General features: G+C 45.6%; 1 protein-coding gene across 1 annotated transcript in view; it reads right to left on the bottom strand.

Annotated features, from left to right (window-relative positions):
- LOC109974654 (myosin-10-like) overlaps window positions 1-15,717 on the bottom strand; it is a 56,439-nt gene that overhangs the window by 34,507 nt on the left and 6,215 nt on the right. The window contains exon 3 of the mRNA XM_020624972.1: window positions 15,207-15,363. Within this exon, the coding sequence (XP_020480628.1) occupies window positions 15,207-15,363 (157 nt within the window). The remainder of the gene's footprint in view (window positions 1-15,206; window positions 15,364-15,717) is intronic.

The following is a 15,717-nucleotide window of genomic DNA, read 5'->3' as shown; positions in this document are numbered from 1 at the left end:
ACTGCAATCGGCAACAGATGAGGAATAAACCCGTTACAGACTGCGCCTGGCTTTAAAAGGTGCATCACATCTGAGGTCAAATTCCCATATAGTGACCTCAGGTGCTGCTTTGGCTCCTCAGTAAACACAGCATGACAGGGTCTCCTGATAAAAACCTCTGGTACACAGGAACTACGCTTTGTCCCTGTGGCAGCGGCAGGAACAGACACAGTGGCTCGATAGACAAACACCACAGTAGGAACCTGACTGGCTCCTGCGCAGCCTGCTGTCCAGTCTTTTAGTGAGGCTGGATGTAGGCTACACACACACACTCTGGACCTCCATTAGAACCACACTCACTCCATTTTCTGCTCATCAGACATCTATTTACCCAGCGTACCTGTCGTGCCCTCTTTACACTTCTCATCTGACCTCATATTGCTCTGCCAACATCCATCAGGCTCTCAGCTACACCCCAGGCAGACGGTCACTGCTCTTATCTCACGTTCCTCTGTAGCTACAGGTTTCACACAGTTCTGTGCTCTTCCGTCAAACACATGGTTTTGTTGTCGACTTCTGAATGGCATTAAGACTTAGAGGGAACTTGATCTCATTTTCCTTGGCAGCATTTAATGATTTGTCCTTTTTAAACACAATGACACAAAAGTAAAGATTTTTTTTCATAGTCAAGTACATTTAATACTTTACCAGTGAAATAATACCCCACAAACTGGGTTTGCTTATGCATGATCATGGTGGTTTTCATTTGAACACACAACACACACACACACACACAATAAAGACCTCGTTCACACTTTAACTGGTTTTGTTTTGTAAAATTCACTTTAACCAGTCCAGTGTGAGCTGCGCTGTCTGAGCTGGGTCATATTTACCCAGGATGCCGTGCTGGCTGGGCATAGGTGGACCATTCACACTGAACCTGGTCTGAACCGTCCATTAGCTCATTATTGCCTCACTAAATCCAACCCCCTTTGTGTTTCCCTTTTCTCTCTGCTGCGCTCGTTTCTCTTTCCCCCATGAACAGTGAAAAGCCAGATTACTCAGACGACTTAAAAGTGAGAACTGACTGGAGACAAAATTGCTTTCCCATACAAACAGATGTTTTTAATTTACTCAGATTGTCGTGGGAACTTTTAGCGGCTTTACTTATTTGCGCTGTAATATCTCAGAGCCAATCTTTAGTTAATGCCAGTGTGAGATGGGAATAAGTTAGCCAGTTTATTCATCAAGCTCTAGGTTAGATCACAGCTTGAATTTAAATGACAGCACAGGAAAAGGCAGTTCGGAGCCCGATCGGTGCTGCTGTGTCATCCTGCAGTTCACTGGGGGGTGAGACGCCTGCACACAACACTCAGCTTTGGCTTGTAGAAAGCTCTGCAGTGACACTTCTCTGAAGTTGTCACTTATATGAAAACAAACTGAAAGGGAAACACCACGTTTTCACTGCTGTACATAAGAATACTCACAAATTTCACTTTGTACTCCCATGGCAGGAGAGGGGGCCATCTCGCCCTGCAGGGTCCCCTTTGTCGCTAATAATTTATCCCCCATGAGGATTAAACAGACCCTCATTCTTCCTTTTTTCCCCTACCCCGACCCCCCCCCCCCCCCATGCCTCTACAAAAGCCCCAATCATGACCATAACCCCTCATTATCGACCTCATTTAACCTTGTACAGCCTCAATACCACCAGACTGTAGCTCAGTTCATTGTTCTTGTTGCACATGCAACCTACTGTAAACTGCTGGGAAGTAGGAAATCAGTAATCTAAACTAAGTGATCTGAAGTTATTGGGGTCAAGATGGGTTAACTTTAAATGATGGACAGTCACCATGCCGGGCAGAGGTCACATGATGAGATGGTCACACGCTGTAACAATCGGTTGTTCAGTCATGACGCCCTACGACTGTTTGGCCGATACCGGGCTCAAACCGTGTAGTCTGAACCCAAAATACCTGTAGTTCTTTTTTCCTATGTGTTAATTGGCCACAGTCCAAGAGTTTAACAACATTTCCAATTAGGGCCCTGAGCTGAAAAGGTCAGAGGGCTCCTAACCTCAACCACCAAACCATTCTCCACATCCACAACTGAAACCAAACCGTGGTGTACAAAAACATTTTTGGTGCAGAGAGGATGTCTGCCTTCATTTATTGTCAAAAGTCCTCAGTGGCACCAGCTGGGTAATATTTTATAGTATGCACAGGAATCACCTTTGGTGGCAACAGTACACTGCCATTCAATTTAATTCAATTCAATTGTATTTGTATAGCACCAAATCACAACACAAGTCATCTCAGGACACTTTACAAAGTCAGGTCTACACCCTACTATTATTAGAGGAAAAACCCCAACAACTCCCCCTGAGCAGCACTCGGTGACAGGAAGAAACCTCCAACAGACCCCGACTCTTGGTAGGCGGCCTTCTCCCTCAAATTGTGTTTCTAATTGTAGTAAACTGTGCTAATGTTAACTCTTTGCATGTGGCTCAGCCAGCTGCATGATTACATCCACACTTATTCTCATTAGTCTCATACTTGTGATAACGCTGGCAAAGATGACAAAGAGGAAATGCTGACACCAGTCCTGGCTCCTCCGGTGCTGACTCTATCATCTACAGAGGAACCAACACTTATTCTAACAGTGTGTTGCAGATTTTAAAAAAGCAAAAGCACAACTTTCCAATCAGGAACATGCAGCTATAATAGAACAGTTGGCTTGAAAACATGGTTTTAAACCTTCTGGGGTCTTTGCAAGTACATTTTTTCCACATTGCAGCTCTGACTCTCACAATTTGCTTCAGAAAAGAAGTCGTAAAACACAGCGGAAATCCAAGCACCATGGCAACCACTTCACACACATAAGAAATCCTAAGTGATCGCCAGTGAGCTGCTCCCTCATTAATTACTGTTATATTTGTCAAGGGCTACTCACAGCCGCACACACACTGGTGGGCACACACACTGGTGCGCACACACACTGGTGCGCACACACACTGGTGCGCACACACAGCCTCCTGGTAGGATATGGGGACTGCATTAGTGCAAAGATAATATAAAAATCACAGCTTGCTTACTCATAAAGTAAAAACACAGAGAGACTCCAGAGCTACTTACAGTCATAGAAACAAATGTGTGTGTGTGTGTGTGTGTGTGTGTGTGTGTGAAGCTCACTCACATTCCCAGACAGTGGAAGTAGCAAACAGTCTGTGTGATCTGGAAAGTGGTCTGCAGTATCTGCACTGTATAACTGTCACTTCCAGGCTTCTGAGCCATTATGATAAGCTGCAAATTAAGCAGCTAAGCAGAGAGCTGAAGGAGAGTAATATGCTAAGATAAACAGATGGAGAAGGCGCGATCCCCCAGCAGAACAGAGCTAGAGGTGCCTGCATGAGTGCAGGCTTCATTTCCTGTACATTTGGGGTCTATAAAGCCGCTTTCTCACGCACAACAGGAGACTGTCTGTGTCAGAAACATTCTCACCTGCTGGAAACAGGCTACACCATTTGGTTTATATGAGGGGGGTGTCTGGGTAGAGAGTGCAGCAGGCAGGACAGGACACAGAAACTGTGGTCACGTAGCCAGTTGAATCTGTCTGATGATTTTGGCGTCAAACTTCCGAATCTTGTCGTCTCTCCAGTTCGTCTCTCAGCTTTGTGTAAATGACTGTTCTTCATCACTCCTGGATGTTTTGTATTCTTCCAGTTTCACACCAGTAGCATGGAGAAATGTCATCAACAGGCCCACTAGCTCCACGTGACTTCTCCGGACAATAAGCTGCTCTATTCAGACATGGGCTCACTCGAACATTACACAGACTTCGTGTGAGGGAGCCGGTGGGGTAAAATGTGTTTAATATCCAGGCCAACTGTGTTCTCACATACAGCTCATCCAAGTAATGTCCAGATAAGCTCAGAGTTGCATTGCATGTTTGAAAAGGTCTTAAATGGCCTTTTTATAGGCTGGGAAGAGAGATCTGTCACAAAGCTAACAAACATGCACCGATGTGAAGAGCTACAGCTACTTGGTTCATTGTTAAAGGGGCACTCAAGTCATCAGGTAATTCTGAAAGATTCACAAAAAAAAAAAAAACAGAACACAAAAAGGTCCAAATCAAAGCAGGACAGGCCAAGATTATAGCTGGTAGGACTAGTCTAGAGCAGCAACAATAGGGGTTATGCAGAACGTCACGTGACCAAACCGGAAGACGGGTCAGCGTACTTCCGCTTTCCCGCAGAACGCGGGTGACACAACAGTAGTAACGCAAAACATGTTGAGTTCCCATCATTTCTTAATGACAATCTGCACATAAACTTGTTTACGCATCCTACATATGAAACTTTGCTGCCTTTCGTTGTATATAATATAGAAAATTGAATATTTTTAGAATTTGGGAAAAACAAGACATTTGATGATGCCATCTTGAACACTGTGATGGGCCTTTGAACTGTTTGCTGATGGCGTAACAAGTAATCGAGACATTTACTTGCAGATGAATAGATTATATAAATATTATTTAGTTGCAGCACAAATCCTGAGCAGAGTGAACGACAATTCTAAAGTGAAGCTAAAGGATAAGAAGACCGATGTGTCACAACAATGCCGGTCTCTGTCTAATAAGCTGTCTGTTACATGTGAGCAGTTAATCCCTTAAAGAGCCCATAGCGCTTTTCTTTGTTTTCTGACTTATCTACAATATTACAACGATGAATTCACATCTTAGACGTGACCCAAAGCTCAAAAATGCAGTGAACGCATGTTCTAATATTTCTATACAGAAGTAACTCAGTTTATACATGTCTTGCAAACAGGCAGTTGCACGTTCATGTGAGCTCACCTGACATCCACCGGTGCCATAGTAAAAGCATAATTTTTCGACTGCTCCTGGTTTTGTGACTATACGTATTTCACATCCTGCTGCTGCACTGTGACCAGAGCATGCTGTTCTGTCCACTTGCAACACAACACTGGCAACAGGAGTTGTGCACAGTCACAAACTGCCCTCTCGTTTTTAGGATGAGGCTCTCTGTTAATATTCTGAAAGAATTACAGACCATTTAGAGTTATGGGGGCTGCCAAGCTGATCTAGAGATACCCAAGTTTAAATATTAAATGGCTGGAAATGAGCAAAACAAGCAGCAATGGGCACTTGACCAAATCTACTACTGCAGTGTTCAGAAACACTGTGACTTGTAGCTCAGGCTGTAATTTTTGTACATACGGCTCGACTGCATTATTCATCGTGATGCAGCTGCTAGTTTGGTATTCGGTCGTTCATGGTCATTTTTTCGATGCCATCGTTGTGAGGACTTTGTCAAAAAAAAAAAAAAAAAAAAAAAAAAAAAAGGTCTTTGAAGGTTCAGACTTGTCTTTAGGGTCCAGGTTAGAATCCGATCTAGGCTGTGGTTAGGAGGGTTAGGCAGTTAGCTGTGATGGTTAAAATGAAGAAACTGGGGAATGCATCTATCAATGAGGGTCCTCACAACTACAGGAAGACTTGACTGTGTTTGTGTGCTGGAATTCAGATGCCCCCGGTCTCCCCCAACCAGCACTGGGGCCTCTTGGCTGTGGAACAGGCGCAGGCAGGTGGTGCAATTGAGTTGACGTCATGACGTCAAGGGGAAATGAGGGGCAGGTGTGGAGGGGTCAAAATGTGGAGGCTATGCCTGTTTGAATAGATACTAGGTCACATGTTTCATGGTCATGTCTCATCAAATCATACAGCTCCACTCTCTGCTGATCAGTAACCTGCAGAATATGCTGGAGAGATGCATCAATTTCACACCATTAGCAAGTGAATCAACAGGGAGAGATGGTACTAAACCCCTGCTCAGGGTCACAGGATGTTCCCAGGAGAGGAAAGATCACAGCACAGTTTAGGATCGTGGCCGGCCAGACGAAGACAGAAGGGTGTGATGGGAAGTGACCAGATGGGGGAATGAGGAGGAGAACGGTGAAACGGCAGACAGAGATCACTGAGCGGCACAGTGGAGTCATGATGGAAAGAAAAGACACTGAGCACAGAAACAGGAGCTTTCCAGCTATAAATAACACCCAGTCCCTCGCTCACATACTTGGAGATGAAATCCTGAGGATGTTTAGCTCTTCTGATTCAGTTTCAGGATAGTGTTAACAGCAGCTGAGATCACAGACAGAAATAGACTCATCGTGGGCTGGTGGGCACCCCCACCCTCTCTGAAACGACAGGGACCACCTGAGTGAGGTGTGGGGGGTGGAGAGAGGGCCAACACATGCTCAAAAGGTGGAGAGGAAGCAGTTATCATTCACACCTAGAGCGTCCTAACTTCAACCATGTTCCGTCTCATTCTCCGCATGTGTTTTCATTTAGTGAAGTCTTTGTTTTCTGTGACAACATCAAGACATGTTGTCAAAAATGGTCAGCAAACCCACAGTGCGTCGTAACAGTGAGTCCTAAAACCCAGAGCAGAATTTTTGCACTTCTGGTTCCATCGCTCCAAGTTCAACGGGCTTTTGAATGTGCTTTTAGTTAGACGCCTGAAATCAGACCTGTGGTTAACACAAGGCCACTTTGTTTTGTTCTACAACATAAAATACATTAGCAAACACCCCATTCATGATTTTTAATGCGTCTTAAAAAGGCGGGGGCTAACAAGTGGGTAAACGACACTACAGAGGCTTCTGGGAATTTACACGTCATGGCCACACATCTACTCACCTTGTAAGATTTGACTCTTAGAGGCTCTAGTTACTTTATAAGCTTTTGTCATCTCTCATACCTTTAGTTCCCCTTAGTTACTTTTCATACCTTTACTTTCCTTGCTTGTACATGTTAAAACTGTATTGATGATTGTCCAGAACTACTGAGCTTTGGTTACTTTAATACATTTATTTTCCTTGAATATATATCTTCCAATTGTATTGATGAGAGTCAAGTGATACTGGAGTAGAAATTGATTACTTTAACTTCTGTGTAGACATAGTGTCTGTATTACACACACACACACACACACACACACACACACACACCTGGTTTTGATCACATTTCAGCAGGCAGGAGTTAACAGGAGTTAACCTACTCACGCCAAATGACCAATAGAATTACAAAGTGTTGAGTATAGTACCTCTATCGAGGGCGGAGCAGCCCAAGAAGATAAATGTATTGTTAAAACATAATTCATGGTTCAGAAGTCAGATCTCCTGTGGGAGCTCTGGCTCTCTGAATCCAGCGCTGTAAAGACTTTCCTGTGATCAGACTTTCAGTAAACTTTCTGTTGATTTTAAACAGCCCTCTCCTGTCCTCACTTCTCGTGCTTCCAACACGAGAATTGGGTTAATTTCTAACACTCTAAAGGCCTTTCAGATAGGACGCAGGGGTTGGGTTGGGCGCAGCACAGGGGAGGGTGCACACATGTGACCTGCGCACATGTTGGGTGCCAGTTCAGTTGCTAGGCAACCAAAAAGCTTTCGAGGGGGCGGTTAGCAGATGTTAACTAGTTTTTCGAGCAGCGAACTGGGATGCACAATGTATTGCTCTACATGGAGGAGGAGACTAGAGGAGCTGCAGCAAAGAAGAAGAAAATAATTTACTGATTGGTTCAGTGGGTAGAGCAGCCGTCTCCCTACTGGAGGTTCGAATCTCGGCCCTCCAGTCCACGTGTCGAAGTGTCCTTGGGCAAGACACTGAACCTCCAAGTTGCCCCCGATGGTTAGAGCCATCAGTTGAGTAGGCGCTGCAGATGGCTGCCTTGGTTCAGTACCGGAAACAAATTCCTTGTGTGTAACATACTTGGCCAGTAAAGGTGATTATTATTACTATTATGTTGTCTTCAGATAACATCAGGCTAACTGTTTCCCTATGTCCAGTGTTGAGCGTCCAGCTTTGTGCTCAGCTAAGTTAACATGTCGTACACGATACAAGGTGTTGAGCCGTCCCTGGTAGGCTAGTGGTTACGGTGCAGCACTCTCGCCGCTGCGGCCCGGATTCGAGTCAGGGTTGCGTCAGGAAGGGCATCCAGCAGAAAACATGTGCCAAATGTCAACTTGCAAATCGTCAGTGTGACAATTTGCTGTGGCAACCCCTGTGGTGTTATGGATCTTATCATCTAGCTCTCCACCAGACAGCAAATTAAAGCATTTTCTATAATGTTGAACTCGCCTGTTCCTTTAATCGTAGAGTCAGTACAGTCAAGCACCATTTCCTCACAGGATGGTATCACAGGATTTTAACATATTTGGTCAAATCCAAGTGTTTGTCATATGCACAGTTAGGAAACGTGTTTCCCTGTACAATGAAATTCTTACTTATACATATAGGAAATATTAATTGCTCTTGTTCTAGTTTGAATACTTAATGTTTTGACTGCAAGTTGATGCCGATGATGTTTGTAGAGGAAGTTATCAGGGTAAAAATTAGATTTAGGACGAGTGTCTCACACATATGGAACATAAAGTCTCTTGTGTGGTAAATTCATTTTCTGAGGTCCGTGCCCCGCAGGCTCGTGTTATACTGTCTGAGCCGTACTCATTCAGACAGGCTTTTGGACGCCTTTCCTTTTTCAGGTCCCATAAAGCACATTTTTCAAATTCTTCAGACGCAGGGGTGAAATGAGAAAAGGGAAAAGAGAGGGGTACGGAGACAGACAAAGCAACAGATGGAGAGAGAGGTGTAGAGAACCAGGTCCCACGTGTTGCCCATGGAGAGGTGTGAGACTGGTGGCAAACATCCTAGGGCTGACTAGAAGACTGTCTGTATGCCACTGTAATAGCTGTAGTTCATGTCTGTGCTGCAGATACAGATGGGGGGACAAAGGAAAAACTAGAATAAAGTGAACACCACACATTTTTTATTCACAGACTCACTGGTAGAAAATGACCCTCAGCTATTTAGAAGCAACAGTCACCGACATGTTCTGGTTCCACCTTCTTTAATGTGAGGAGCTGATGCTTTTCTTTGTCAGACATGAGAATCAGCTGAGTCTCTGTGGGTCTGTTGGTTGGACACAACAAGACGTGTGGAGACGCCGCACAGAAAGGCCCCGGGTCGGTTGGGGCTCGAACCCAGAACCTTCCTGCTGTGAGGCAACAGCACACTGCTGTGCCGCCCACAGACTGACCAGCAGTGCTTAATTTGAGGTCCCAGAATATGACTTGGTGACAGACCCGTGTCAGTGTGGGGAGAGGAGGTCCTGGAATAAAAACATTTCCTTAATGACCGGTGAAGAGAGCAGCTCAAAGCTTAAATGTTGTGTGTCTGTAGTGACCAAAACATAAATAAATCAAAGAAGACAAAACAGAAGAACATGTTCTCGTTGCCTACATAGCAAAGAGGTGCGGGGTCTGTTCTCTGCTTCTGATAGACCTCCACTCCTCAGACCGCTGTTCATTAACCTGGACAAACAAACTTTAATCATAGCAAAGGTTGCTCCAAATAAAGGATCACCTTTTGTCTCCAACTATCAAAAGCCTGTTAAAACATTATTAACCGAGTCTGAATTTCAGTTTTGTTGCTGTTTCAGTGCTTCTACTTTTCTTCTGGGTTCAGTTGATCTTTTCACAGCCAAGGACCCAAAAAATAAATCGGAGCCTTTGTCAGAAGACCAAAAGTAATGAAATGAGTTCATGTGAGCTCAGGAATGTTTTCACTCCTCCACAGTGTGATGTGCTAAGGTCCAGAGTGAGAGCAGTAGGTGCAGCACAGAAGTGCACAGTGAGCTGTTCAAACATACGACCTCCTCCTCCTTTCAATGCAAGCACTGAAATAAAGACAAAGCATCAGCACTCCTCTCTCAATTTCTACTTTCCAGCTCCTGTGAAGCATCGTGGGCGACTCCCACAACGCCTGCTGCCATCACAACTCCTCATATCCCATCATTCTCCAGGCCTGTAATTCACATTATCAGTGCTGTTGATTCTAAACGCCAGGTATTATCCCCTAATTACGTACAAGACAGTGGTTATCTCAAGCTGCACTACAGGCCTTACACATGCAGCACAGCAGCTTGTCTACAGAGTGTAAAATTAGCGCTGCTGGGTGGGGCCTTCGTGCCAATGATAGGGGAGCAAAAGCAGCTGTGGTAGATATGGCAGAAAGAATCTGGCAATGTAATCGACTGCAGATGGCAGCCGGCGGTGGCTTGTTTGGTCCACAGTGGGTCTTTGTCACAGCTAGGCCTGCCGCAGTCAAACAGGACAAGGCCGTGTTTGTGTGTTTACACTTGCACCTTTAAAATCACGCTGCCAAGCCCCACAGGAATCCTGGGACACGAGGGGGAGCAGAGGTCCAACCACAGGGGCAAACTGTGCATGACTGAAACAGTGAAATAACAGAATAATCTGAAAAAGAGACGAGGTTTGTTTGTATGACTAAACCAAATCACTACAGCAGTGACAAGTAGAGATGAAGCAAACATTCAAAACTATCTGAAGAATCCAAGTGAAACGCCATCAGAAATAAACACCAGATATGATTTACAGTCCTGGATGCGTTTCCAGATGAATACATCCAGCTTAGAGTGACTGAGTGGATCTAACAACCAATCAGATACCTGCATTACCCCCGGGCCTGCAGTGGGCTTATGGGTGTTAGCAAGAGAGCAGCGGGTCACATGGGTCAGGTAACACTATCTGCTACATGTCTCTCAATGTCCTCCGAGAACGAGGCTCATACATGACAGCAGCTCTACCTTAAATCATGGCCCCACGACCTCTCAGTGCACAGACACACACCATGTGGCAGCCGAGCGCGCTGACAACACAAAGTCAAGCAGACCAGCTTATAAACAGGTGGACTAACCTGGATACGCCAAATTGTTACATTTATATGTAGAAATAAACACAAAACTACAGCCTGCATGAGGAAGGCAGGTGAAACAGCTTCCTTCCTACTTAGTCATTTAAGCCTGTGAAGTTCATCAGCTCATCTAAAAGTGTATCAACTGAGGAGAGTTTTAAAAAGGCGACGTTCGGGTTTCTTTCCATAAACCAGTCGTATACATATTGTGTGTGTAACGACACACAGCAGCCCTTCCTAATCATCACCACATCCAGGTTAGGTAGGAAAAAATGTGTACATGTGGGAAGGAGCATGGCCATAAATCACCACGAATGTATGAACCCCAAACAGAAATATGATTTTATCCTGCATGAACTCCACAGCTGCCTGCTGTTAAAGCTGTAGGACACCGTGTGTTGCCTGCTGTTTAAGCAGGCTTCCTCATTTGTCTCAAAGCCATCTCTCCGACGTGTATCGGGTACCGACAGTCCTGTCGAGGACCAGGAAAAGGTCCCTGACACACACATGCTGAGCCTCCACACCTGTCCTGTCACTCAGGCCTTGGGTGCACCCTCCACCAGCCCTCACTGCCCCGACCAGAGGCCTCATGTCCCACTGAAGAGCTGTGTTGCTCTGGGCCTTCCCGTCTGCACCCCCCCCACACAGAACCCTGGTCCCAGCCCCCTTCACGTTGCCCAAAGCCCCGGGGCACATTGTGCGCGCCCCCCTCTGCCTTCCCCCGGTAGCCTCTGCTTCGCTCCCCCATAACTCTGTCTCCTCTGCCCCCTCCTGCTTTTGCCTGGCTCCCTCTTTCTCTGCTTTTCAAACTTCTTTGCTTTTTCCATTTTTGTCCTGTTCTCTTTTTCTGAAACTTCTTCCACCAATCCCGCTGAATGTGTCTGCAGAGTCACATCTGCCCTCATTTATCCCAGCGCGACCTGTTTGCCAGGATCCCCTTTCAAAATGACCTCTTCTCTTCCAGCATGGCCCTCCCTCTCAGCCCTCTGTTCCAAGACATTTTCCACTTCTCTGTCTGTTGTATTACCTCATACATCCCTTTCTCTGCTCTGCTGGATAAGAGATTCCCCATATCTCAGAGTAACTGTAGCCTCCTCATCACTGTTACTGGAAACAAACTTCATAACATAGCTCTCTCTGTAGGACCTTCTCCGATATCTGAACTTATATTTTTACTTAACTCTGGGAATTTATCTCAGAAGTCACATGAACTGTCTGTGCTGGCCCCATCGAACGTGAAGAGGGTCAAAAGAATCCAAAACAACATCAAATGTGTTGTGTTCTGTGAAACAGGGCTGGCCCATAGTAGTTGAATAAACAGTCAGAAGACCCGTCAGTCGACTGAGACTCTTCTAGTCGAACCTTTGCTTTTAGTATATTTTATTTTGTGTCAGCCAGTGCACATTACAATAGGTGGCAGCCCCAAGCTGATAGTTTGTCGTCTTCTCCTCCTCATTTTGGTGTACCAAACAGCGATTTGCTCAGTACTGCAACCCCTTTGTGCAAAACGTTTTCAAACATTGTGGTCTACTTTTACGTTTACCCATCTAGGACAGGCCACATAAAGGTGAGATTTGTACTCTGTGTCTCCAGTAAAGTGCAACACACAGCCGTTTACAGAGTGTCTGCGACGTTGTGGTCTACTTTTACATTTACCCATCTCCAGTAAAGTGCAACACACAGCCGTTCACCGAGTGTCTGCAACGTGCATCCATCTGAATGGCACTAGGAAGCTAACAAAAACAAGGTGAGCTGCAGTGCAGCTGCCACCCGAGTGCAAGGAGCGTGGACATCTGCCCGCAATGAGCCCAGTCACTGCCAGTTAACCAGAGGCTGAACCATGGCGACTATATCCTGACGTGGAGCAGTGATGAGAAGGTACACGGGCCACCACGCTCTGGTCTTCCTGTGTTTCTTGATCAAAGGATGAGAAGAAAGGAAGAAAGCGTACCACGGCACCGTAAAGCTTCCAGCACAGCTGCGGTTTGTACATTTCATGTTAAGTGAAAGGCGCCTGAAGTGTCTTCTAGGCTGTGGGGAACTTCCCTCTTCAGTGTCTTCCAAGCCAGAAAATTCTGGTTGAAAGAAAGAAAGGAGAGGACTGAACAAACTGGTAAGTAAAGTTCTGACAGACAGAGGGGGGTGAGAGCAAAGAATGGCAGCACAAGAGAGGTGTCCTATTTCCACACAAACATCCTGCACAGTGATAACAGGATCACAGGAGAGGGCTCCAAGCATGAAGGTATATTTAGACTGTGGAACACATGGCATGTGCAACAATAAGAGGAAACAAATAAAGTGACTTTAGAAGGTGCATTAGCCACATGTAATACCTCACATATATACAGTGTTTTCCCAGAATGTTGGGCTCTCATCTTTACACAGTCCTGAACCAATCTGTAAAAACCAATGGTCCGTGCTCAGGGACCGCTCCGGTCAAAGTCTCAGCTGTGTGGAGATCCAGAGATCCTGAGGGCAACACATTGGTCGGACACTGAAACTCTGGAGCTTTACAGCTAAGCAGGTCGGCTAGAATGCACTCATGTTTCCATGCACGTAAGATGCAAGTAAAGATGCGAGGAGACAGGAAATGAGCAGTAAAGCTATGACATGTCCTTTCCTCCGATCCTTCCACTCACCACCTGGCCGTCCAAACACTGACAGACTGAGGTAAAGGTTTTGCTTAACCCAGCGGTTCTTCTACACCAGAGATTCAAAAACAAAGTGGCTCCCAGTCCGCTGTCCTGTGGGTCTTTACTTTGCAAACACAATCAAAATTCATGAATACGCACACGACAATGTGCAGACCAAGTTGTACAAATCCATGAAGGTCCTGTCTCTCACCTTAGGAGATGTGCGGAGAAAGGATAAGATCAGTTTAGGTGAAATGACCCCTGAAACTGGAGAAAAAAAAGAAATGTGGAGGATGTGCAGCACTCAAAAATAACCGCTTAGGATACAAAGAAACTAAAAGTCAAAGTGCACGTGTGATTTTAATGAGCAAAGTGCTGCAGCCCTGCTGGCCTGCCCACTGGGACCAGCACCGCTGTGAGACAGGAAGGCATGACTTCTGAGGAGCTGCAGTTCAGCAGTAAGCACAGGCGTTAACACAAGTTTACGTTCCTCTAAGAGAAACAATCCAGACAAAGCTGAGGTCATCTTTAAGACTTTTCTTTCCTCTGGGCCAGAATCTCCATAAAGTGCAAGGAGGTCTGAGTGTATAGCAGCTGTAGCGCATGGCAAGTGTGTGTACAGGGTAAAGACAACTGTACAGGACCAGCTGCGGGGCCGGTTAATGACAAGCCGGTGCAGGCCGAACAGGTCCCCTCACTGTGCCTACCTATAAATCCCTCTGTCACAAAGCGTCAGCAGTAACAGAGCAGCCTCCGACCACCCACGCTACTTGTACCGTGTTATTTTATGTCCCACACAGAGTGAGGCTGTCACACCTGGCTCATGTTCCTCATACATGTTCATTCTGAGTCACAATAGAGAGATCCCTCTTCTGCTGATCTTCCTGAGCTTTCTGCCATTTTTTACCTATTCAGAGGTTTTGGGGAGTTTTTCCTGATCCAATACAGAAGGTATGCCGGTCTGACTGTAAAGCCCCTTGAGGAGGATTTGTGATTGGTGATACAAATAAAATTTGACTTGGCTTGACTGTCGTGCTTCTCTACTGGGACTACAGGTTGCCAGTGGTGAAGCCGATGAACTGTAATATCCTGAATTGATCATTTAGAAATGTTCTCAAACTGACCAAAATAAATCCATCATGGCACCAGTATGAGCCGAACCCGCTGGCTGGGAAACAAGCTAGAGCTGTTCACAAAACAAATTAGTTCATGGTTTGGAGGAATAATTGGGAAACAGAGCCAGAAAGTTATACAAGCCCAGCATAACAACGTGCCAGTAATATTCAGAACAAGATTAGTATAAACAATGCACCTTCGCCCCAGATCCTCTGCCTGGTGTTTAGTGCTCCAGACAACGGTGACACAGCTGGAAAACCTGTCAAACATTATCAGTGAAGTCACAGCCTCGCCGACCTCGTCAGCTTTCACACACCTTCACACACTAATCTCCTGGACTATGCAGCCAAACCTGAGCTGAACTCCGGACCAGGAGAGAGCAACGTGCAAAGACAACCCGTCTCAGTTTCCAGTTTAAACAAAATCCACACTTTTTCCAAATCAAGAGTAAAAACATCCTAAAAAGCTGATCCAGGGGAGCGGGGTCCTTTATCCCAGACGTGCTTGTACATCGCTGTGGACGACAGCAACTGACAACTGAGTCATTCCTTGTTTTTAATTCTATAATTCCACTAAGCAGCACTGAAACTCCTGGCACATTAAACATTTACAAGCGTGTCGGTGAAGACCAAGAACGACAACAAAAGTAAGATGAAACATCAGTTTCAGGAGCACGGCTGTCTGTCCTACCTTGAAGCATGCAGCGGTATGCCGACTCCGAAATGGCGTAGATGTGTGGAGGCATCTCGTGCCTCTTCTTCCCTTTGTACATCTCGATGATGTTCTCCGAGTAGATGGGCAGGTTCTTGTACGGGTTGATGACCACGCAGAAGAGGCCAGAGTAGGTCTGTAGTCACAGACAGACAGGATGTTAGTATCCAGCCAGGACAAGACAGGCTGCAGCTCAGAAACAGAAGCACAAAGCATAACACAAACAACTCAGAACACAAAGTGGATAAAAATATGTAAGATGTAACACATCAGTGTCTTTTGCACGCTTCTAGTGTTTGACATCATCTGGCCTACATTGTATCAGTGCAGCGAGAGCTGCCATCAGCCATTTTTGGGAGCTGACATCATCTGAGTGGGAACACAACACAGTGATGGGCAGAGTCAGACGAAGCTGAGGGAATGTGACAACAGTCTCTGGTTTCCTGCACAAAAAGATGCAGCATTCCAATGAGAAACTAATCTGAAACCA

The sequence above is a fragment of the Monopterus albus genome, unplaced genomic scaffold, assembly GCF_001952655.1.
Source record: "Monopterus albus unplaced genomic scaffold, M_albus_1.0 scaffold342.1, whole genome shotgun sequence".
NCBI lineage: Eukaryota > Metazoa > Chordata > Actinopteri > Synbranchiformes > Synbranchidae > Monopterus > Monopterus albus.
Note: the sequence above shows the minus strand (reverse complement) of the source record. Positions and strands in the feature narration are given on the sequence as shown.